The sequence below is a fragment of the Crocodylus siamensis genome, chromosome 3 (genome assembly GCF_052110815.1).
Source record: "Crocodylus siamensis isolate JL-2025a chromosome 3, ASM5211081v1, whole genome shotgun sequence".
NCBI classification, from domain to species: Eukaryota; Metazoa; Chordata; order Crocodylia; family Crocodylidae; genus Crocodylus; species Crocodylus siamensis.
The window spans coordinates 89626944-89653246 of NC_143397.1; the positions used below are offsets into that span (position 1 = coordinate 89626944).

General features: G+C 42.6%; 1 protein-coding gene across 4 annotated transcripts in view; it reads left to right on the forward strand.

Annotated features, from left to right (window-relative positions):
- Window positions 1-26303, forward strand: part of ADAMTSL1 (ADAMTS like 1) — an 872699-nt gene that overhangs the window by 595587 nt on the left and 250809 nt on the right. For all 4 annotated transcript variants that reach the window (XM_090038771.1, XM_090038775.1, XM_090038773.1 and 1 more), the window contains one exon: window positions 22826-22871. In XM_090038771.1, coding sequence (XP_089894897.1) covers window positions 22826-22871 — 46 coding nt within the window. The remainder of the gene's footprint in view (window positions 1-22825; window positions 22872-26303) is intronic.

Genomic DNA, 26303 nt, shown 5'->3' on the forward strand with positions numbered 1-26303 from the left:
GAAAGAATGAAAAGCATTAATATAAAATTCCGTCCCCATAGAAGATACTCCTTCTTAACATGCTGATGCCTTTATATGCGTCAAACTCTAATTAATGGTAATGTTTGTATAAGACATAACAACATAGATATTGGTAGATAGGACAGATTTCTCTTCTCTGAGTTATTATCTAAGGCAACTGAGAAATTCTAATGATAATTATTGCTACCTTACATCCCCCCTTTTATCCATATAAAAACCCATCACTTTCTGTATTTTACTGTGCACTGGGGCAGTGAGTTTCGCAGTCTGATTCCACAGATCTTCCATAGTAAAGGTTTACTTTGTTTCGTCAACTTGGAAATGTTTGGCTCTTAAGTTTTGTTTCTTGTCCCCATTTCCCATTGTTGTGTCCTGATCTGATGACAACTTGTCTCAGGTATCCAGGTTGTAGCTGTAAATTACCAGAGACATAGAAGTCTGAGTATTCTTCAGATACTTGAAATCCATGTTTGTCCAACTTTATTGCCTTGTATTGGAAGTATTTTCCAATTGCAAAAAAATATTATTAGTTCTATTAATTTAAATTTACTCCACCCTAATCCTAAAAATATAGTCAGATCTGGAATTGTACTTTGCATGTTAACAACTGTTGCTATAGTATTTTAATTGCTATGCTGCTTCTGGGTTTGGGAGGGAGGTAATTATGATTTTTTTCCCTATAACCTTCCAGGTAAATTGTAAATGTATGATAAAGTAGGGGTGGAGGGGGCAGAAAACCAGGAACTTACAGGGCTATGGGAATGGTCTTAGCAGATAATGGACTAATTGAAAATCCAGAGTATTTACTTAGCAATCCTATCTATTATTGTTGCTGCTGTTTCTGGCAGAAGAATGAAGCATGGGATAGCCTGTGTGAATGCAGAGCAGAATGCTTGGTTGAATGTGAAATCCCACAGATACTGACTCACTGAATCAAGTTTAAGGGTCAAAATGCATCATCATCACTCTTTCCTCTAGGAAATCCTGTATAAACTGCTGAACAGGGAGATGGCTTCCTTGCCATTAGATAGGCGATATATATCTATATCTATATATCGATATCTATATAGATAGATATCTAGATATATAGCTATATAGCTATATATATCTAGATATGGATCTCTATATCTCTATATAGATAGATAGATATGGTAGGAGCAAAAAAGTTAACATTAACATCCTTCCGTCAAATTCTCCTCAGCAGTAAAAGCAATGGGGATGAGACCGGAGGGAATCCACAGAAGTGAGTCGCATCCTAACATTGTTTAGAGTCTTTATGCTGGTCTGATTACTTATTTGAATTCATTATTCTTTTCCCCCTTATCTAAATCCCTCCCTTCCTTCCTAAGATGCATGACTTCTTTATGGCAGTATAATGAAACTATGAACCCTGCTTTTTGGCTAATGAAATGGTCCCTAAATGTGTTTGGCAGTAGTCAGAAGTTCCACTTACTTTTGCAAATAGTGCTCCCTATCTGTTCAACTAAACTGGCAGAGGCACATCTCCAAGAAGGCTTGACAATAAAGCTTCAGAGGTTTGGAGTTTTAGGGAGGCACTCCTCCCTTTTATTTATGCATATAGTTGGATGAAGCCAATGGTTCTATATTATTAGAATGATTCCCAGTTGTACTCCAATTTGATTCACTCAGGATGCATTTACACTTTGCTACAGTGCCATGCTTTAGTACTTCCTTTTGAAAGAACTAAAGCATGACCCAGTACGGCAGTTACTGTGCTGCGTGTACTGTGCATGGTTAGGTTTTGGTGCTATATCGCCATACCGATGTGCTATACTGGGGGAGCAATGCCACTCAGGTGACGTGGCTGCCAATCATGTGTAAACCCATGTGATCGTTACATCCCTGACATGTAGACATGTAGTTGAGCAGGTGCGAAAAGACACTTGTCCTTTAGGATAAATGGCTTTACTTTATGCTGTCTGTATATTGTGTAATATTTTACCACGGCAATGTGTACTTATAAAATACCAGGGATTTATTCTATAGGGACTGGAGAAGAGAAAACTGAGGGGTAATTTAATAGCAGCCTTCAAATACCTGAAAGGTGGTTACAAAGAGGATGGAAATAGACTGTTCTCAGTGGCAGCAGATAACAAAACAAGGAGCAACCATCTCAAGTTGCAGCAAGGGAAGTTTTGGTTAGATATTAGGAAAACCTTTCTCACTAGGAGGGTAGAAAACACTGGAACAGGTTACCCAGAGGTTGTGGAATTTCCATCTTTAGGGGTTTTTAAGACCCAGGTAGACAAAGCTTTCGTTGAGATGATATGGTTAGTAATGGTCCTGCTTTGAGCAGAGGGGTTAGACTAGATGATCTCCTGAGTTCCCTTCCAACTGTATCTTCCTATGATTTTATTACAAATGCACAGCTTCTTGATGCTGTGGATTATCTATTCAGACATTAAAACAGTGGAATACAATTCTGAGGTGCACAGGTTATTTTTAATTGTACTATCAAGATAAGAATCCAGTATAAAAGTGGTCATCAACCTTTTGTAGGTTGCAGACCCCTACTATATAACGTACTGGTTAATAGAGGTGTGCGAAGTGGGCCCTATTCAATTTGGATTCGGATCCAGATGCAGCCCGAATCAGAGACAGTGATTCAATTCATTGATTCAAATCACTGTCCCTGATTCAATTTGGCCAAATCTGAATCTGAAGATTCAATGCTGATTCAGAGAATCAGCGATTTGGACAAAGACACAGCTTTAAAAGTTTTTTCTATGTAACTTGAGGTAGCGGGCATGGCTCATGATCACTGTGAAAATACATTTTAAAGCTGTTTCTATGTCCAAATCTTTCTGAATCTCTCTGAATCAATTTGAAGGGTTCTGATTCAATTTGGAGAGATTAAAGGGTCATCTGATTAAATTCAGATTTGGAGATTTGGCCACTGAATCGGGCAGAATCTCCGCCAAATCGAATCAGAGACTGAAGCTTCACACAGCCCTACTGATTAACATTACAGAGATGATATACAAAGTACCTGTAAATTCTAGATGTGTTGCCCTTGGTCATAAATTTTTGCTACTGATGCTGTAAGTCCTTGCTTGATACCAGCATACCATCTCATTATTGCTATCTCACTATTACTTGGCTACTATGGATTCCCAGTTTAGGTCAATCTGATGTTTGTAGCTTTGATTTGTGGGTAAAATCACAGACTTAGCAGTGTTGGTAGTTTAAATTGCAACAGCATCTGCAAAAGCCTAAATGCAGCTAATTTTGAGCTAAGCATGTACTTACCAAATATCTGTGAATATAAAAAATGTCTCTTGCAAAGTTGGTCATCGTACTGATGATTTCATCTCGGACATTCTTGGGCTAAATCGTGTTACATTATAAATCTGTTCCTAGTGAAAGGGTTGACTTATGACCTGAAACATACCTTTCAAAACAGTTTATAGTTTTAATATTTATATTTATAACCCCATATATTTATGATATCCATATAACTGTTTAATCTTGCTTTAATTTCTGCTAAACCCTTTGGACTGAATGATATCTTGTGGCAGTAAGTTCCATGGGCTAATTATGCTTTATATGGAAATGGTGTCATATTGTCAGTTTTGAAATGAAAATCATTTTTATCAAAGGTTCCACTCCCAATTGCCATCTGTAGATTTCTTTTATTATTTCCAAAGAACCATTCTTATTTTCATCTTTTTAACATGCTCAGGATTTCCTCAAGAATATAGGGCTGGACTGTAGAACCTTCACACATCAGTGAACCTCTCAATGGAACCCCTTCCCTGAGAATGATCTTTGGTATCCCTCAGTGGCTATCTCCAAGATTCATTGTCTGCATTTTCACTTTCAATTGACATTTTTGTGATGCTTTTGTTTTTTTACTCCTTTAGTCATTGGCCCTTCTGGAATTTGTTATCAAATTTTTGTTGGCTTGTTATATCCCATTTTGTTTTGAGTTACAGTATGATGCTGTATGCCAGATATTTTATTAAAAGCTATGGCCCTTTTTAAAAAAAGACTCTCAAAAGTAAAACAATAAGTAAAATGAATAACTATGATACCTACTCCTTTGGCTTTCTTTGTTAGAGTTACATTAGCATCTATTGTATAATGTTACTGGTGCAAAATGCTTTAACTCTGACACTATTAAACAAAGACAAATATGTTGTTGTATAAATGTCATGAGCACAATAGGGGCTATTATTTACCCAAATCTCTTTTTAAGCCATTTTCAGAGTCCGTCTTGTGCTATCCTTGGATAAGGAAGTCAACGCTTTACATAGCAGAAACATTTTACCAAAGCATTGTTGTCGTGAGGCGTCAGGCCAATGCTCAGGATCTCAATATTGCATTGTTAGACAGGAGGGCGTGGTGTACAATTGAACATATACATACCCACAAATCAATTAGGTGCATACACACACCTACTACCAGCTCAGGCACATACACATTCAAACCAGCGTAGGCACATGCATACCTGTTACCAATTCAAGCACATACACTATACACCCCAGAAGTTAGACACAGATCACTAATTCGTATATCATGCACACAATGCCATACACACACACACACACACACACACACACACACACACACACACACACTAACACTAGCAACTCAGGTACACACGCGTTCAAAATAACTAGTCTAGTTTCATGTATACTTAGCACCGGTTTAAGCCCATACATGTTACACGCACCAAATTTAGACAGAATCAGTTACCAGTTATCAACACCTGCACATCCAATACACATACGTGGATTACTAATTTATATAGCCCCCCCCCCCACACACACACACACAATGATATCTATATGTGTGTGTGTGTATATATATATGTGTGTGTGTGTATTCACTAATTTACACATATACCACCCACCTACATATACACACAGGTGAGTTCCTAAGTTGGGTGCTGTGATGTGCGTGTGCTTGGTGTACTTGGGATACCTGGGGAAAGGTTAAGGTAAGAAAGTAGAAGTGTAGGGAGTTAAAGTTACCAGGACCAGGATTAGAACCAGTAGACTACAGGGGCCTGGGCTGAAGAACTGAGGCTCGGGGGTAACTTCAGCTTAATTGATTTTAATTGATTAAAATACAATACCTAAAGCCTGACGAACAGGGAGGCAATGCAGGCACAGAGGCTGGGACTGGAGCCAGAGCTACAGGGGAGCTGAAAAGGTAGGTAGGGAGAGGGGAAAATGGGACTAAAGGAAAGTATGGATGTTAAAGAGGGGCTCTGGATTGTAGGGAGCCAGACGATGGCTCTGGGGCAGCTAGAGAAGTTGGAGGGAGTGGCAGTAGGTGCTGGGAGCTGGAGAAAACAGCAGGACAGCCACGAGGAGCTGGGAAGCTGCTGGGGGGTGTGTGGGGGGAGGAGGCGGTGATGACTACAGAATGTGCCGGGTAAGCCTGAAAACAGCAGAAAATCACAGGAAAAGCAGCAGGTGGGACTGAAAGGTGGCAGGGCAGTGAGAAAGCAGAAAAAGGCAGCAGAAAATCACAAGGAAAAGGCAGTAGATGGCATGGGAGGCTGAAAGGCAGCAGGGACAGCATGAAAGCAAGGAGAGGCTGAGAAGTGGCAGAAGAGGGGAGATGGGATTGGGAAACTAACGGGTGGGGGCTGGAGCTGAGAGAGCGAGAAAGAATGAGGCTGGAACTTAAGATAGGGAAGGGACTGGGATTCAGTAAAACATGACCGAGCTCGGGGTTGCAAATGACAGTGGTTTTATTGAACAGGGGAGATGGTGACACAATGTCTTATTGGTTCCCTTGCGTGCGTGCCCACACCCACCCACCCGCCCACACACTGGCAGTAGGGGTTAGAGAGGCTTGGTGCAGGGGCTGAAGTCCACTGAAATCCAAGAGGAAAGAGAAAGAGAGTCCAAATTGTAGGAGGAGGTATGCTGGAAAGGGGTCCTTATCCAGTAGGTGTTGTCCAGACGGGGGTCGCAGGCAGGGCCTCTGGGTGGATAGGTGGTGTGGCATGGTGCTGGTCCAGATGGAGAGAGCGTCTGACTGGGTCTGTCTTCACTGCCCCTTTTTATAGGGGCAGACCTTGTGTGACCCTAGTGACCGGAAGCATGCCCAGGCAAGGGTCAGCCCCTGGCGTACTGAGCACGTGTGCTCCATGCAGGGTTGTGCAGTTTCGGGTGTCTGTAATGGTGAGAGTTGCTGGTTCTGCAGCGTCTTTTGTCTTTCAAATGCTGGCCTTGTCTCTGTTCCTGGGTGAGGTCCGTGGTTCCTGAATGAATCAATGCGAGGTGATGGCCCAGTCATTACACACCATTCAGTAGAGGCCTGCTACCATTATATTTCAATCATTCCCAATCACACTCATTCATCCAGGAACCAATTTACATGGGAGGGATACGTGACTCATACAGTTGGAACACAGGGGATGCCCAGGCAGAGGACACAAGATGAAGACTTGACATATAAAATGTAAATTTGACATGACTTTGGTTCACTTACAAAAACAGGCCTAAACCATCCAATATCCATATGAAACAATAAAAATCAATACAAACCTAATAATAATACAAAATATAAAACAATGGATATCCAAAACCAAAAACCTGCTACCAAAATAAAAATGTTTAAAGCTTATCCTACATCTTAGCTTACTTATCTATAGGGAATAGAGAGGGAGAGAAAAAGTCAGAAATGGTTGGGGAAGGGGAGTGAATGCAATAAAAAAAAAAAAGAAGAAAAACTGGGGGTTTTGCTACAGCATCACTGTCATGAGTCAATGTACCTTTAGTACAGATACAGCTTTCTAACAAAATATGTCATATTCATCATATTTCTGAATAGAATTATGAGAATGCTTGAGAAATCAGTGCTGCCAAAGTTATTTGGGAAAGTGATTCCAATTAGCTGCACTCACTTAAGGTAGCATCTGGGATTATCTGTGCCTAGCTGTTCATCAGGTCATACTATTTTCCTGTGGTTAGAGATGTGGAAGTTTGGAAAAAAGCTCTGAAGATCGGTAGAATTCATGCAGTTAATTTAAGTCTCCTGGCATAATTGTTTTTTTCTTGTTTTGTTCTAGTTACTGATTAACTAAACAAGGTGCCACAGCTTAAGTATGCTACTTTTGCCACTTTCATGTAATGATGGAAATAATGCTCTGTTTCCTCAGACTTTACAGGTTCCAACTTAAAACAAAGTATCAGAAGCACCAAGTTTAAATCCTAAATTTAACTCAAAACTACATGAAGCCACAAATGTCACAGAGTTTGGATCAGCAGTTCCCATACTGGGGTGTGTGGAGGATTTACTGGTTATCCTTAGAGAGACAGCAAGTCACATGGTGCTAGCACTCCAAATTTCCATCTTTTGCACCACATTAAAGTCTGCTAAAAGTACATCAAATATCTTCCTAATGTTGTTTTCTATGTAAACACCTAGGCCAAGGGTTAGTGAGGAACTAGTTAGGGAATTTCTGGAAGGACTGGATGTATTCAAGTCAGCTGGTCCAGACAATCTCCACCCCAAAGTGCTGAGGGAATTGGCTGAGGTCATTGCAGGACCGCTGGCACGGCTTTATGAGCACTCATGGTGCACTCTTGGTGGTAGCAACGTGGTTCCTATCTTCAAAAAAGGGGAAGAAGGAGGACCCAGGAAACTATAGCCCAGTTACTCTTACCTCGATCCTGGAGCATATCCACGATGGGCCAGCAGGGGAGATTATGCTTAGGGGCAACCAACACGGGTTCATTAGTGGCAGGTCCTGTCATATCAACCTGGTGGCCTTCTATGACCAGATCACCAAATCCTTAGATGCAGGGGCAGCAGTGGACATAGTCTTCCTGGACTTTTGGAAGGCCTTCAACACTGTTTCTCACCCCATTCTCATTAAGAAACTGGGGGGCTGTGGTGTCAACACCCACACAGTCAATTGGGTTGCTAACTGGCTGGAGGGCTGCTCCCAGAGAGTGGTGGTGGATGGGTCATTTTCGACTTGGAGGAATGTGGGCGGTGGGGTTCCGCAGAGCTCGGTCCTCAGGCCTGCACTGTTCAACATCTTCATCAGTGACTTGGACAAGGGGGTAAAAAGCACCCTGTTCAAATTTGCTGATGACACTAAGATGTGGGGGGATGTGGGCATGCTAGAAGGGAGGAATAGGCTGCAATCGGACCTAGACAGGTTACAGGGATGGGCGAATGAGAACAGGATGGGATTCAACACTGACAAGTGCAAAGTGATGCACCTGGGGAGGAACAACTGGCACCATACCTACAGGTTGGGGAACTCCCTTCTTGTCAGTACGGAGGCAGAGAAGGATCTTGGAGTCATCGTTGACTCTAAGATGAACATGGGCAGGCAATGTGGGGGTGCAATCAGGAAGGCAGACCGTACTTTGTCATGCATCCACAGATGCATCTCAAGCAGGTCCAAGGAGGTGATTCTCCCCCTCTATGCAGCACTGGTCAGGCCTCAGCTGGAGTACTGTGTCCAGTTCTGGGCGCCACACTTCAAGAGGGATGTGGACAACATGGAGAGGGTCCAGAGGAGGGCCACTCGCATGATCAGGAGGCAGCAGGGCAGGCCTTATGAGGAGAGGCTATGGGACCTGAACCTGTTCAGCCTCCACAAGAGACGGCTGAGGGGGGATCTAGTGGCCTGCTACAAACTAGTCAGAGGGGACCAGCAGGCACTGGGGAAGTCCCTGTTCCCCCGAGCATTGCCAGGAGTGACCAGGAATAACGGTCACAAGCTGGCAGAGGGTAGATTTAGGTTAGATATCAGGAGGCACTACTTCACGGTCAGGGCGGCTAGGATCTGGAACCAACTTCCAAGAGAAGTGGTGCTGGCTCCTACCCTGGGGGTCTTTAAGAGGAGGCTGGATGTACACCTTGCTGGGGTCGTTTGACCCTAGTACTCTTTCCTGCCATGGCAGGGGGTCGGACTAGATGATCTACTCAGGTCCCTTCTGACCCTAGAAACTATGAAACTATAAATCATTCCTGTAGTTGCCACAGGGATATTACATGATTGTGAATGGTGGAAGAGGTAGTCCAGGCACCCATGAATTGGAATGATAGTGGTCCTTGAACTGTGAATGGCAGGCATAGTGTCTGTAACAAAACCTCTCCATGAGGATGTATAGGTAATCCTGAATTTATATGATAAATTGTACATAGGCCCAGGCTCATGTGCTTACAGTTCTTTCTGAGAGCTGAACAAGAAAACAGCAAACCAGCCAAGTTTTATCATGCTCTGGAATTTTCACTATGCTATACTGTATTCATTATATTTTACAAATCTCTTATCTACAAATAAAAAGTTAAGCTGTGATTCTCTAAAACCTCGAGAGAGAAGTAGATTATATTATAGAGAGCCTGATCATTGTAGTACAGATGGGCTAAGTTACATACTTCAGATGCAAACTCAAACTTCCCACAAGCATGGGGGATTTGGTATCCTACTTTGGTATAAAGACCAGATACACAATTTGGATCCAGATCTGAAATTATACAAAGATCAGGCACATTCTGAGCTCAGGATTTTATTTTTATTTTTTCAGTCTGAAAGGCACTCTAGATGAGGCTTATATATGTCTCTGTGTTACAGTAGGCCAGGTTCAACTAGGTGACATATGTAAGAATCACCCCTAGTACTGTATTGGCCTTCCTTTTGAGTAATGGAGAAAGCTGTTATCATTGTTTTGCTGAAAAGCATTTATTTTAATTCTCTCTCCATGCTTAGTCAGTGAGCAACTGCAGAAATGTATATATAGTGTGTGCACTGTATATGCATTTTACTGATAAGTCTGAAGCTGAAGGGATTTTTTTAATTTCTCAGGGAAGGAGAAGATATTGGAGACGCAAAACTAAGCAGAGAGACTAAATATTTAAAAATAAACAGAAGTCTAAAAGCAATCTGGCCAGTTTGTTTTACCCCTTAAGCATTTGTGTGGCAGTGCACCCTTTGGTGACTGCCACTTTAAGGGCAGAAAACAGATAGCAGCCAGGTGCCTAATGAGGGCAGCCATTTTGGCCCAGTGCTATAAGCTGGGCTGCAGTTTGCTGCAAGAAGGAAGGAGGTAACATCAGGCTAAGAGGCTGCTCTGGGAATATCAGCAGATTAGGCCAAGGGCTATGGGGTGGAGGTGACTCCTTGTCCTGGCTAAGACGTAAAACTGCACCCTGCCGGGGAAGGGTGACCTGGTGGGTCTCCTAGTGGCATGGGAGCACCCAGGAGATGCCAAGCCACCTGGTGAAAGGTGGGTCAAGGTGCCTCAAAACTCCAGCCCCACATCCCTGGTGGTGTTCTAACGAGCAAGGGAAGCCCAGGCTTGTTAAGGAGCCCTGAGGCAGAGCTCAGGCTGGAGGAGGAACCTGGGGCCGTGCCCAGGTGGCAGGGTAAAGCCCGGCAATGAGTAGCGAGACCCTGAGTGACAGGAGCAATGATTAAAATGGCCCTGTGAGTGTGGATGAGTGAAGAAGCCCAGTCAAGGCATAGTGGCCCGGTGAGAGGCCAGGAGTGAAATAGGCCTACAGTTGTAGAATCACTTAGTCAACACTCAGGTGAGGGTAGTAGGGGAGACCCAACAGATTGTGCTGGGGCTGACTGAGGCAAGGAGAGCTAAGCCTGAAGCCAGCCAGCCAGCACACAGTGTTAATGTGCTTTAATGCCTGTACATGTGGAAGCTGGCCTATTCCTGCTTACTGTACAGTACCTTTTAACCAGAGTAAATTCACATATATACATGCCCAGTAAGAATTATTCACAGCCTAGTTATACATCGCAAAAGCAATTAAATTATTGAAGGTGAAAACTGACACTTCTAGGAAGAAAAGCCAAACTAAGTGGTCTATGATAGTGCTTTTCAACATAGTGTGCCATGAGAATTTTGGAATAATGAGAAGAAAAAAGACTTGCACATGTATTGGCTGTGGGGGAGAGAGAGAACCATCTGGGCAGAAGGAAATTAATCTATTATGCATGTGTTGGCTGTAGGGGATATGCAGTTCGTGAGCCTCTGAATAGCTGTACTGCAGAATTTTGCCATGGCAGTGAGCTACAATGAGCTTATAAGTATGGGGATGGGGAATTGCTTTGCAGGTGTGCTGTGGAAAATTTGTATTAATGTAAGCATACCTTGGGCTGGAAAAAGGTTGGGAAACACTGGTCTATGGCACTTCTAAATAAATATAATACTGTACTCCAATCCAAACCCCACATTTGAGCTCCTCCAAAGTATGGTGTATACCTCAGAATCTGAACCAGGTCTAAGATGTTTCCACTGACCCTTGTTTCTGCAATGGAACAAATTAAAATCTGGGATCCAGACATTTTTACCCAACAGATCTTGGCGTCTTTGAAATCTGGATCCAAACTGTGACTCAAATGTCCTAGATTTTAACATATACAGAGCTTGCACCAAGTTCATTGTACTTCTGGGTAGACTGCTAATAGAAACCTGTTAGTAATGGTATACAAACATTCAATTTAGCTAAATTAAAGCTAAACTGAATGTTTATATACTACGCCAAAGACTATGTAATGTAGACATACTGACTTTAAAAAAAGAGAATGCTTGGTAAAAGTTGTTCAGTTTTTAACTATCACATGATATATATAGCAGGAAAGACATATTTCCTTGTAATATTGTCAAATTTATAAAGACCTTCAGTCACTGAAGAGCAGATTGTTCACACGTGTCACTCTGATTCTGGAACTACCCAATGTAAGGTCACAGGGTGTTTAGATCCAGGGTTTGGTTTAGATACCCATCTAGTTAAAGTCATTTATTTCTTATTGTATCTAATAATGCCTTGGCTGCTATATTGCCCAATTCTGTACTCAGTGCAGTTGAGATCAGTCCAGAGGAATGTTGGCTTTAATGAAGTTACTATAGATTTGCACCAATGAAACACAGACCAGGGTATCGTCATCTCTCTCTCATGCCAAAGGTCATCGTTCATTTCACTTTAATTGTGATAAATTATGTATATCAGAAATACTTAGTCTCTAAAGCTGATATTCTGGAAAATATTATGCTAAAAGTGTTAACCTGTAATAATTTTAAGTCTCCTGCATCATTACTTCTATTTTTGCTCTCATTTTAGGTCATTATCCTACATTGTATCCCACATGTGGGCCTTTGGCAGCCTGATGCATATGACTTGTGTTTTGATTTTCTTAGCCAGTTTGCTGACTGGAGTGACTGAAGTTGGCATTTTGCCTTCTGGTTGTTTATTTTGTCCCTGCTACAGAAAAAATATTTGTAAGATCTGTTGATAAATTTGCCAGGTCAAGTTGGCTTGTCTATCCATGCCCACTTTTCTTGTCTTGAAGTTAATCGTTCTCATCATATATCTTATGTTTCATGAACTTGAACAAGGTGCAGGAGACCTAAAGAGACTGAGACTCCTAAAGTTCTAAGGATTTTCAAAATTGCAAGGCTAAGTTGCACATCAAAATGTGCCAATGAATGTATAAAGCACACTGTAGCACATTAGTGGCAAATTAACAACAGGGCATAATAATTTTTTGTGTTTTTTTTGTTTTTTTTTACACAGCCCCTCATTTGGAACATATTGTGGCAGAAGGGAACCTGTGTTTCTCCCCAAAAACTCTGCTCTGTGACAATTTGGTTAGGATGGGCCCTGCAGAGGATACTCACCTTACCCTATCTCTTTAGGTAACCTGAGCTGGATGCATTCCTGATGGAGGGGGGAAACCTGCTCCGTCTGCCTACATGACTGGCATCACATACCTGGGTGAGGGGCTTGGGCTTCCTGGTGGGCTAGAGACTGCCAGTCAGCCTAACAACCAGTGATGCATTTCAGCTTGGTTTGCTGACAGCCAACAGGTGCTGGCCTCCATTGGACCAGGTAAACAAAGTCATAAGAGCTATATAAGTTAAGGACTGCCCAGTAGGAGGGGGCAGCAGCCATGAGGAAAACTCAGAGAGAGAGAAGAGCTGGACCATCTGAACCTTGCTCTCTCTCTCAAAAATCATGATCAATGAACTGCCTGCCTCCAGAGGGAATCTCCACCTGCCTCTGGATGATACTTGTAAGTAAGCTACCTGAGAGCTAACTAGATATATAGCTTGCAGTAACTCAGATACATGATCAAAGGCTACTCCAGCCACTCTGTTTGCTCTATGGGATTTCTCTGATACTACTCAACTCTGTACCCTATTCCAACCCTAGTCCTTGTAACCAATAAAGTTCTCCTTGGTACCTAGCATGGAAGACTTATTGGAAGTGGGTCTAGATTATGCCTTGGGGCCCCCTTGGTTTGGCTGACTAAGGGAGACCACCACTTGTGTTTCCAACTGAGGGAAGCACCCCAAGTTCTTGAAGTGAATCGAGTACCCTGTGTTTCTCAGGGGGCACAGTGCCAGAATCGTGCGGATCCCTGGGTGGTAGCAACTCTGCCCCTAGGCTAGTGGGTGTGTTCCAGGAAGGGGGTCAGCTGGACATGAGGCACCCCCAGGGAGGCACTCAGAGTCTGGAAGGTGGTTGGGTGCAGTGAGGTGGGGGCTCAGCACAGGAGCACCCCCTACTGGCCCGCCACACATGTCAACTACATGTTTTGCACATATAGCATAGCCCCACCGGGTACAGAAAGATGAACATATACAAATAGGGACGTCCTACAGTCTTCCTTTCTCACCCTGATTTTCAGTGCCTGGGCCTGTCCTATAGAAAGTTTGCTGGATAGAAGGCGCATGCTGAGAGAAGGAACCCACACCTTTTATTTCCTCACCTCTTGCCTAGAAGGAGTGGAACAAAGGAAAAGAAATGAGCTACTGCTTTGTTTCTACATTTCATACAACCAGAGACATGTCTGTGACTTGAAATTCCCACCCCCAGGGCTATTATATTTGCCAGTAGTCACTTTCAATCTGGTACTGTCTTGAGTTTGTGTCCAGCTTTTACCTACTGCCTTCCTCAGGAATTTAAAGAATTTGAAAAGTCCTTCAATTCAGTTTTGCATCAGCAGCCACAAATCTGAGATCTGAATATTTCTTGAAGACTGCATAAAAGCACTTTTTTTTCATCTTCAGTGACTCCTGTTTCTTTTGTAACCGGTGCAAGTACAGGTAGCAGTCGCAGGAGACAGATACTTATCACCTCCAGTGATTGCTGTGGTGCTGTCCTTGGTTTGGTGTGCTGAGAAAGATGGAGAAATACAGAGACAGTGACTAGGAAAATAACATGAACATGGGAAAGAGTAAAAGTGGAGAGGAAATTTCACGGAGAGAGAAAATTGAAAGAGAAGGTATGAGGAATATGAAAGACCAGAGGACTTCAGGGAAGGAAAAGAATATCATAATGAAAAGCATTTGAAAAGAGAAGTCAAAGCCTTTGTGTGGGGAAGGAGATGTTTGAAATGTTGCCAGTGTGGGTGAAGGGTAAGTGTAGCATCCAGATCTTCAGAGATGCCAGAGAAAGGAGGGAGCTTGCTCCAACTGTTCTGAAATCCCTGAGGTGGTAGCAACTTGCCAGACCTTTTCCTGGGGCAGCAGGCAAAAGAGCCAAAGTCTATTGCAAAACTCAGGATAATAGGAATGTTTAAATAAAGTATAAATAGCAGTTAGAGCCATATCAGTTTTCAAGCCCCAATGATGGATAGTCATGTAAAAAAAATAAAATTCAGTAAAGGATGGCCATCACTAGCTGGAATCTGTGGCTCTCCCTCCCCTTTATGTGAAGGTTTGTCTACTGGAAAAACATTTCAAATGTCAGAAAGCTCAGACGGTGGTGGGAGCCAGTCTGTTCCCTCTGCAAATATTGGGGTAACCCTTACTAGTTACAAGCAAAGAACATATTTGGTATTGAAAGAGGGGCTATTTGTAGTGGTCAGAAGATTGAAAGTCTTCCAAATGCAGTTAAGCTCAAGTGTCTCCATGTACACCTTTGTGGTAAACCTGAGGGGACTTTGAACTATATCTCCATACAAACAGGAAACTGAAGAGGAAGATTTCTTTCTCCACTTATAAGGAAAGAAAAAAAAAAGGTAGAGGAACTTTGGAATTGCTTACATTAAGCAAAAATGAGGTTTTTCATAAACTCAAAGTTTTGCTTCCTTTCAAAAATCTTTTTAGAAAAAAAAAGGCTCATTAGGATACAAAAAAGGAACTTAAATGATTCCCAGTGGCCTGGTTTTTTCTTTGTTCATCACATATAAATACCACTATTATGCTGCTTTGTATATCAAGCAACAACTTACAGGAAGTTACCTCTCTCTAGGGTAGAATTCATTACTGATTATACTTCATCAGACAAGTTGTACAACTGCTTCTTACAGTTGCACAGTTTGTGATGTATCATTGCTCAGACTTGCCCCTTCTCAAAGAATAAAGGGCATCCTTAAAAAATACCATAATATAAAGAATTGAAGGAAGCAAAGGGATGATCTTGTGCCACTTAGTTTAATAACACTTTTGTTGTGAATGGGAGCCAACTGAGTCTGGCCCTATCTTCATTTAACTCTTGGTAATATAGGATTGATGCATTGCAACCTACAAGTAGTAGATTACAATGCAATTGTGAAAACATACAGTCCAAAGGTCTCAAATGAGTCAGGGCAACATGCAGCCTGGTTCGGTATCCAGCAGTAGAGGACAGTTTCCACTACACATATTGGCCAGATTAGTGGCTGCAGTGAAGAAATACACAGTGCAGGTCAAGAAAGGAGATGTAGAGGTAAATTCTGCATTTTTCACCAGGCCAGCCCCAGCAGTATTGTATACACTCTGTCTGCCATTGGCCTAAAGATCCCCTGGTGTCAGCAGGAGTGACAGACATGGCAGGATAGTGTAGACAGTGCTGCACTTCCTGTGTGTCACCAAAGGGTCTCCGATTTTATGGTGGTTCTCCCATGCTCACTATGGCAGGTGTACTGCAAAGCAGCTGTGCTGTACTGCACAAAGCCAATCTGTATCATTGGTTTTGATCCTGTCTAGATCAGGAAATGATAGAATATTTGTGCTATGTAACAAGTGATATGTTTCTGTCAAATTAAATTAAATTGCCAAGATAGCCTTAGGTTCAGAAATATTCAAAGAGAGAACCTACATTTCAAGTTTCATTGTTGCAGGTCTTTCTCTTTTTCAAGATAATCTATTATTTTGTTCTCATGCTGCTACTAAGTGCAGTTCAACAAATCCCAGCAACCTTGCAAAGGTCCCTTGCAGAGACACCAGCCTGAATGTGAACTTTACATATGCTCTCAATCATTAGTGATAAAGAAAAAACTAAAGGTGCTTTAGTTACACGTTAAAAAGTACCTACCCTAGGAAGTGGCCAAATATGGCCAAATTCTATTGCAACTATTAGGAGTTCAAGTGAATATAGACACCTGAGTGGGATTGCATTCCATCCAGCCAAGTGCTTGAAAAAAATTAGCTGTGTCTACTACTACTTTTATAACAGCTCATTACCTCACCTTTAAGATTAAGCCACAAAAGGAAGCAGGCAGAAGAACCCATCTACCTTTTGCATTAACTCTTTTTCAAGGACTTGTGTAAAGAAGAATAGGATAACACTTGGCATATGGACTGCTGTTATACAGGCAGTCCTTGGACTGACGACACAATTGGTTCTTGAAAAACGCATCGTAAGTCGAAAAGATACGTCTATTTCTTTTGTAACTCAGAACCAATTTTCTCATAAGAAACAATGTTATAAATGGGGGATTGGTTCCTGAACCAAGGCCCGATACCCAATTTTCACCAAAAAATACACCAGAATTTTGTACTCGATCAATTATCGGTGAGTAATATAGCTACATTAGTAAATAGCAATCAGATTGATTTGGAAGGACTTCTTTGAGGTGACTTTGATGGACTTTTTGAAGGGCTCTTGGTTGGATTTTTTGAAGGGTTCTTGGCTAGAATCTTCTCAGGAGTCTTCGCTGCAGGTTTTTCTGGAGTCTTCTCTGCTTTCTTAAAGTGTCCAAGGAAGTTTGGACAGATGTTCTCCGGGGAGATGGGTGACAGCAAACTTGTTCGCTGGCATGGCGTGGCATGGAATCACATTGGATCAAGCATTGTAAAGTTGAAACTGATGTCAGAAAGTTGAAACAGGGTGTCAATTTATAAATGTTGTAAGTGGAAACGTTGTCACTCAAAACATTGTTAAGTCGAGAAAGGCCTGTACAGCGTCAACAAGCCTGAGATGAATCAATTCAATCTTTGCCAGGAGTCACACCCACTCCTCAGCCTCCAGGCTGCATGGGGGAGAAGCCCACAGCAGGGCCTTGGCTCTGCCCCACTCCCAGAGCTGGGAGCCATGCTTCCTTCTCAGCCAACCTAGAGGCTGAAAAAGGGGCATGACAATGGGATTCCAGCCCTGCTCCCAGCTCTGAGGAGTGAAGCCAAGCCCTGGTGAAGGCTTCTCCTTCCTCCCAGCCAACTGGGAGGCTAAGAAGGGGGCATGGTTCATGGCTCTCAGCTCTGGAGGGGCAGAGTCAAGCCCCTGCTGCAGATTCCTCCTCCCCAGGCTGGCAGCACCTGGCTGGTGGTCTCGTTCTCTTCTCCCCCAACCCCCACCAGTGGCAACCTGCTGGGAGTCTGGTGCTGGGCCAGAGGGGTGAGTTTTTCTCCTCCACCCCCTCCTCAGCCATTCAGAGGAGTGATAGTGCTCCAGCTAGAGAGCAGAGGGACAGGGAGACCCTGCTCACTACAGCAGGGCTGCAAAGTATCATGGGATGCTGAGGGACTGTGAGGTAACTTGAACTGGGAAGGGGTCTGGGACAGGAGTTCCATAAACCAGTTTGACCTAAGTCTGATACTACATCCAACCAGATTTATCTTAAACCAATTGTAGCCATTTTGAAAGTGGCTTAATTGCACTGAACTTCTGTTCTGTTACAAGTTTAAGCCAGTTTCTGATCACTTAAACTGGTTTATATATAACTTCTTATGTCCGTAGACTTAGTTTCTGTACTTCAGGCATACATTTCTATTCAGAGCATTATGTTTTGCTGAACAAGCATGGTTGGATCTAGGGGGCCATGAGACACACACTGGTGGGCTCCCACCTCCACTTTGATTCCTGCTCCACCCAAAGTTTAAAACGTGGCAACGGCAGCAGCATTTCTAGCCAGACAGTGCTGGGAGTGAATTACTACCTGATCCCTTCTAAGCTTTTCATTCCACAGGTGTTAACAACCCTTTCTTCTTTTTAATGGTCTTGATGTTCCACTAATCAAGCTAAGCCATCCTTTGCTGTGTCATTTTGCTGTTTGTAGCTGCTCCTAGTAATGTAGCTCCTATTTCACAGTCCATATTGTTTTTAGCTCATTCTAATGAATTTTTATTTCTTTTGTTTCAAATGGAATAATAAAACATTGGGCCTCTATCATATTACTAACACTTCTAGTTGCTTTTTAACTGGAAAAGAATGCATATTTTTTTTTCATATATGATGATCACCATCCATACCCCATTTTTCAAAATTCTACATCCACCCATGCTCAAAGGGCTAAAACTGGGAAAAAATAGCTGTGTGTTTTTGCCTTACTGTAAGATAATATAAGGGATGTTCTTCATTTAAAATTAGACAATAGGAAGAAGCACTGAAAGAAAAGCAAGTTAGTTTAAACTTCCAGGGATCTTTATTAGTTCAGATGGTTATAAATTAAAGTAAATAAAACTGCAATAGTAGCAGGTCTACATGAGACAGAGAGATGTCTGATGAGTTGCATGGCATTAATGAGACACAGAAGAGATATGAATCAAGCCTTCTGCATAAGTTACTCTGATGTGATTGATGCTTGCTTTGAGGCCTGCACTGAAATTGCTTACACACTACATAATGTACTCGTCACTTACACTTCAAGAAAGAAAAAGTGACTTCCCAACGGGAAGAAGTTTTGAAACCTATCTTGTAACTCAGGTAGGTAGCAAATCTTCCAGACTTGATTCTTCAATGATATGTGTTGGTATAAAACAGGAAAAACTTTGCCAAGTAGGCAAAATTCACTGTTTTCAGTTAGGAGCGTGATTTTTTTTTTCTTTTTTTTTAACCATGTTAGCTAGTACGGTATAAATCTTAGTGTTATATAACGTATACTTGTAAAGATTTATTTTGTCACTTGAACTGGAATAAGTTATATCTATCTAACTACTTTTATACTGGCATTACTGGTGGGTGTCTAAACATGTGCTTGGGGAGGAGGTGGGGGGGGATTAATTAGAACGGCTCCTGGGAGTCGCTTTAATAAAAATGATGCAGCATCTTGTACATGCAGTGTCCCATGTTTCAAAATGGTGGTGGGGTGCTTTAGCTAAAGCTCATTTGTGTTTCCCCGGGGAAAAGTAGCAGCGGCACATCTTGAACTACCTCTGCTTGTCCCCAGGGAACATCCATGCCACGAACGCTCTGGCACATGGCTCATTGCCCTGGGTGGGGTAGGAAAGGCTGAGACCAGCAACTGTGCTGGCCCTAGCAGCCTTACTGTCATGTGTGCTGCCATACTTTTTTTAGGCATGGGTTTTTTTGATTTCAAGATGTCCTGGGGTCAAAAAACCCCCACAGTGTGGAGAACACATGCATATGCAGTGCATGCAGGTATCTGTGGGTGCCACAGATGGCATGTCCACACTCATCTGAACGTGCCCACTATGTCCAAAGTAGGAAGCTTGTACTTTTTAACTACTCCACATAGACTTTTCCTGGGATGAGAACTGGATCCTCTGTTTTTGTAACCCAATGGTGAATCTTCTCTTGTAATTATTTTTCCACTTTATGAAAACATTACACCCATGATAATATAGGAATGGCTGAGGTGGCATTTTTTTATAGCTTATTGCTTTAGAACTTTATCAGCGTTAAGTGTCTCATGCTGTGTCTGGTGTTCAAGAAGAGCATTATTAATACTTATACTGTATTTACATTAATCTATATTAATATTTATATTAATTTATCATATTAATAATCCATTATTGTTGTTAATGGTCATTGCTTTTTACTTCTGAGTACCTTATGCTGTCACTTAAACCAGTACAAAGTGGCTCTAAAGCAATAGTACTGCATTTCGTACCCACTTTGCACTTATTTAGGTGTTAATGACTACAAAAGGTGCAAAGCAGAGGAGAATCAAGCCCTGTTGTTGGGATTTTTGTTGTTGCTGCGGGTTTGAGTAGTTTGAAGCATGTAAGTTAACTCAGCATGGAAAAAGTTTTTTCAGTCATTACACACACACACTCATGTAGATGCTGTCCTTGCATTTGGAGAATTCAGAAATGGTTTGGATTTAAAACTTCAGAGTTGGCAGGCACATAGTCCTCAGGGAATGTGTACTTTGCTAAATCTAAAAAAATGCTGTGAAATTAAGAAAATAAAAGGGGAATTCTGTTCTGTGAAGGATATTTCAAGGGCCAAATTCTCTATTCTTATTGTACTCATGACCTCCACTGTGTATCCTGACTTCACGCAGCATATCAAACTCTCACTAAGGTCAAAAAGCCACTTTATAGATCCACCCTGCTGAAAAGATATATGGAACCTGACTTTTTTCTGCAGACACAGAGGGCCCTGCTAGCACCGGAACTGGTACACTTCTGTGTAGGAAGTGGATGAAGGATATGACAAGCACACAGAACAGGCATGGTGTCCTTGAGCTCTATGGTGCTCAGCTGCTTAGTAGCTTTTTGAATGCTACATCACAGCAGGGATTTGGGAGTGGATTGGAGCTGGTAGATCTGTTACATGGGGTTCTCTCTCTCTCTCCTATGTAACAGAAGAGGTAGGCAGTGTGCATCTTGTATGGCAACACAGCATGTTAAAAAGGACTCCTTTCCACCCAGCCCATAAGGGAACACCCCAGCATACTTCTTGGCAGCTAAGACTGTGCAGCAGTGTTAAGTTTTAGGCCTAAGCAGATACTAAGTACAAGTGAGGCAGCCAGATAGGCACAGCTGCAAGGTCATTTAGGAATACTTGGGGGGGAAAGAAGAATTACTGATGAAATTTGGATATTGGCTTCCAGCATAGTTTCTGGTCCTACATTCCTTTATTCTGACCATTTGCATATTTGATACACATCTTCAGGAAACAGATTTCACATCAGAAGGTAATTTTTAGGTGCAGAAAGGAGAAACGAAATGAATACTAGGAGGAGTGATAAGTATGCAGGTCCACTAACAATCAGAGCCATCTAATCACTTTATGCCTCAGTTTTCACATGGGACTAATGATCCCTGCACTTTTGTAAAGTGTGCTTTGAGATCTATGGATATGAAGAGCAAAATACAGATCAAACTAAGTACCAGGTCTTATTCCACTTATCATTCATCTAAGTGGTACTTGGGAATCTAAAAAACATTTGTATAAAAGGTGAGTGAGTCATCTTCCTTGTAGCTTTTGATAACTTAGATTTAAAGCTAAAATGAAGGCGTATTACGTAAGTGCATAGTCAATGGTTTTTCAGAGGCTGTAGGAATAAGAAAACACTTAGGGTGTGTTTAGACAAAACAGGGGCCCTAAATTGAAATGGTGAGTTTTTAAAAACACTGCTTCAATTTAGGGCAAAGTACCATATTTTCTTGCATATAGCCCACACACTGATCTAACCCGCACCAATGTATAACCTGTGGAAAATTGTATTAAGCCTGAGAGGTGCTGGCCCCAGTTGCGGGCGCTCGCTGCCGGCATGCGGGGACCAGGCTCTCACTGCCTACCTGCAGCTGCCCCCTGAGATATAGCCGCAAGCACGGCCACTCCATCAGAGCTCAGGCGCCGGGCAGCCCCTGCCAGGCCCCACTGTGCGGCTGCAGAGGAGCACAGTTGGGTGCGGGGCTTCCGCATGTGGCGGGAGGGAGGCAGAGCGGGCTCTGCTGGGCACGGCTGCTGGAGTGGAGCTGGAGCTGGCTAAAAGTGGTGCTGATTGCTGCAGGGGAAGGATGAGGAGCTGCAAGGGGGGGGGGGGGGGGAGGCAGCCCTGCTCTCCACCGCCAGCTGCGCTCAAGTCAATCCTGCTGGGGCTCACCACTGCCATGACATCAGCCCGCAGCCGGGGATGGGTGGGCACAGCACAGTTTTAATTTTCATTAAAGATTGTTCTAAAGACTCTGTATAGCCCGCACCTATCTGTCATGTTTGTAAAAACTTTTATAGCCCACAGACTATATGCGCAAAAATATGGTAAGCTTCCATGTTGTGTACACCTGTGTCTTACCTGCCTTTCCAGTGGCAGGGAGGGGAGGGCAAGCTGCCAGTGAGCAGAGCAGTCCCTGGGCTGCGGGGGAGGGGTGGCTGGCGCTTCCCTCCACAGCAGCAGCAACCCACCCACCCCCCAGACATCCAGCTCAGGCAGCCCCAGAGGGCACCGCAGCTGTGGAGGGAAGGACCAGGTCCCTGCAAAGCTCATGCAGGCAGGCAGGTTCCAGGGGGGCAGGGAAAATCAGGCTGACTCCTTTTTTGGCTTCTGTGGAGCGTTTTCCTGGGCTGCTTCTGGGCTGCCTGCACAGTCCCTGAGCTGCACCAAGCCCAGTGCTTTGCTCCATGGCTGTAGGGCAGCAAACTAAAACTCCTTGGAGATGTTTTAGTTTGCTGCACCCCAAAGTCATTACACCACCAAATGTGCTACACTAGCTGGAATTAATGCTCAATACACTGACAACACGTGCAAACGCCAACACCATTAAAGCAATGTAAAAACATTTAACCCACTTTAAAGTGCCGTGCACACATGCCCCTCATTTCATCTATACACGACCCTAGATGCCTAAGTGTCCCATAGAAACCTAATAAGATCTGGTTCTAGGTATTTTTATTGTTACATTCAATTATTAAAGGTTTTTGTTTGTTTGTTTTTCTTTTTTGGACACAGGAGCTGTGAAGGACAAAACATTCGCTACAGAACATGCAGCAATGTGGTAAGTGAAATTTAACTGTCAGTGCCATACTAATAATTAAATAAATGCTGAATATGATAACATAATATAAATAAGTAAAGATTGAAACAGTATCATAGTACCATAATTATTTCTGGTGCCACAAGAGTACTGGAAAATTATTTTTCATCTCTGGAGCTAATCTAGAGGGTATGGAGGAGATATGGTAGGATGATTATCTTGCCTGGTTACAGTTACTAGTTTTATAAAATAGAACAAGTCAGAGATGTAGATTCTCCATTAAGTATTACCACTGTGGTAGCACCAAGGGCCTCATCCTCTACTCTTTATTTTAGTAAAACTGAATTTCAGAAGATCTTACTGCAGGACTGAGCCTTGAAGAATCAATCTCCACAGAAAAGAGGGGGAAATTATTGACAGGCAGCAGAGGATAACATGTTTACCCAAATCCAAAAAACTTTGAATATAAAATAGCCCCCCAATACTTAGATTCTGTGTATGGAAAAAAGTTTTAATACGTTATCATTTTCCAGGCATAGTGCCTAATTATTGGAGTATCATCTTAAATTCATCCCCCCCCATACTGCTACAGTGGGTAAAACAGTGGGGGGGGGGGGCATCTCCTTTGCCCTCTACCTCCCTATTTCTTCCCCATACAGCCTGCCTGCCTGTCCATCCCCTGGTGCCTACCTCCCACACTCCGTCTTCACGCCCAGCCCTTTTCCCATCCCCAGCTCTCCAAAGCCTCTCCCCTCCTCTCCCCCCACCCCTGCTTTTACAGTCAGATGTAGCTCTGGCTCAATTACCTCCCCAGTCATGGAGCACTTGGAAATGCAGCCCCTGCCTAAGCAACACAGCAGTGTCCCAGGGATGGAGCGCACTGTTGCTGATTGATTGATTGACTGGGCAGAGCATGGAGTTCCCATGTGCTCCATGTCCCAGGAGAGAATTGAGCTGGAACTGTAGCCAGACCCAGGACTGTAAGTAGAGGAAAGGGGCAGAGACTGCAGGGGCAAGCAGGAGAGGAAGAGGCTGCAGGTGGAGGTGGGGGGGCAGGTGGCTGCCATGGATATGACTCTAGCCCTGACAGAGCTTAGGGCCAGAGTCAGAGCTGCAGCAGCTCACTACGTAGCTATAGTCTCTCTCATTCATCTGTTCTCTCCCAGAATCAGAAGTCTTTTAAACAGTTATTTGAAGGGGTTTTTAGACAGTCCCTGTACTCACTGTAATGAATAGCAGTTATAATTTAGCGATGTTCCGTAATGGAGACTACAGAAGTTGAGAATTGGGAAATGGTCCTTCAGTTAGGGTACTTGGTGACAGAGAGACAAAGGCTAGGTACAGACATTCAAAAAGTTGGAGGCAAGATCAGTCTACAGGGGTTGCCTACTACTCCACAGTCAAGTTCATTGTTTAGTTCTTCTCACTGATGTACACCTTTGTTTATTAAACCCAGTGAACATTACACTTGTCTCTGATATTTTGCCAGCCTCTGCCACTACAAAAGTTTTTCACTTATATTCTACCATAGAACACAGTTTCCGATACAATAAAATTAGAAGCCCAACTTCTGCTCTCACCAGAATAAAGAGCTGATTTCACTGGAGAAAGTGGAAACAAGGACTATAATGTGGAAAGTCTTGTTTGATTCCAAAAATTGTAAAAAAGATCAAATTTCATGGATCAACATCAGTTCCACCAATAAAAATGGAAAATGAGGCCAAACATGCAGGGGAAGCTTTTTACATGCCTCACAGGGCCAAATTCAGAGGCCTTTCAATGGGAGCTTTGTCTGAGATATAAAAACTGAGTAAACTCCTCTGGATTTGGCACATTTTGTTTTTCACCGAGCACAATTTGCAAAGCAATATTTGGTTGTTCCTGCACAATGCCATTCCCCCATTCATAGGGAATTATTGTCCTTTTCCCTCATGCTTCTGCTTCAGTCAAAAGTTGAAGTAGACTCTGGGAGTATTCTTTGGGTCACTGAAATCCTCTTTCCGTCTAGACATGTACTTCACTAACTGACAACAACTGGAGTAGTCAGTAAATAAGCCTGCCTGCTGCTTCATGGGCCATTTTCCAGCTGTGAGGCACTTATACTACACCAGGACATTGAGGAGAGCAGGAAGGTTAATTTGTGTCAATCAAGTTGCATACTGTAGATTCATGGAATATAATATGAAACAAAGGAAAAAGACACTGTCAAGCCTGATAGACATATAATTAAACCTTCCAGCTTTGTTTTGGTTTGTGAGTGCACACACATTGTATCAGGCCTCCTTCCCTGCCTGCTTTGCTCCTGTGAGCACTGAGGGGGCTGATGTGTACTAGGATCCTGCTCTGCATGGGTCTGTTGTTGCTGGATCGTCCTGCTGTGTAGCTGAGATTTCACATATGTCACAAGCCTTGTTTTGGAATTGCTGTGCTGATCTTTCCAAGACAAAGAGGAATGTTTTGTTTTTTTTAATGTTATTTTTAGGTTAGGTTCAGTTTTGGGCTCTTGGATCTGGACAGTTTTCCTTCACAATAAAAGCTTGTATAGCTTTGCCTGGATGAAGTATCTTAACTTACCTAATATTTAATAATATTGGCTCCAAAATTCTAAATAGGTCAGTAATGTGACTAGCTGCATGATGCATTTAATTATCTAATGCCAGTTAATCCAAGCTTGCATTCCTGGGATGAAATCCTGGTCCAATGGAAGTCACTGGGAGTTTTGCTGTTTTGACTTCAATGGAGCCAGGCCTTCACCCCTAACTTGAAAACTCCAAAAGGAGCTCATTTGAGATGCTGCCATGCTAAATATTGGTATACTGTTCTCTTATCCCTAATAAATTATAGCTTTCCCCCTACTTTTCTTTCTCTACTGCTGAGTGTTTCCTAGCCGGAATAACCCTAAATAAATCTTCAAGCTTCAGACCTTCAAATGATTGTTTTGGTCACTTGGTAATAATATCTGATTAGAAGATCTAGCATGCCTTTATCAATAGAAAAGGGTTTCTTCATATAATCACATGCTTATAGAGTTATTGTATTTAAATATTTTCTATTTGCCTTCTTTTTGCCATTATGAAACATACTAACAGTTTGAGATAAAAGGGTCTTTTTTTAAAAAAAAAAATACATCAGTAGTATTTGAATGCACAGCCATCACAATAACACATGCAAAACAGGTCTTACAAATATATAATTGGCTGTATAACTCTCTCGTGTAGTCATGCACATGGACAGAAGCACATAGTTACCTGCATAATTTTGCTTACAAACCTCAAGCATTCTTTCTCAAAAATATTCTTCACAAAGACACAGAAGACAAGGGGACCTCTGGGTGAGCCCTGCATTTATCTCTAGCATGGGGATAAATGCTTGCTTTTGCTTTCAAGGAAGATGGGAATAAAAAAAACCCCATAATGAATCTAGCCAATCATACATTACTTTACAGATGGAAAA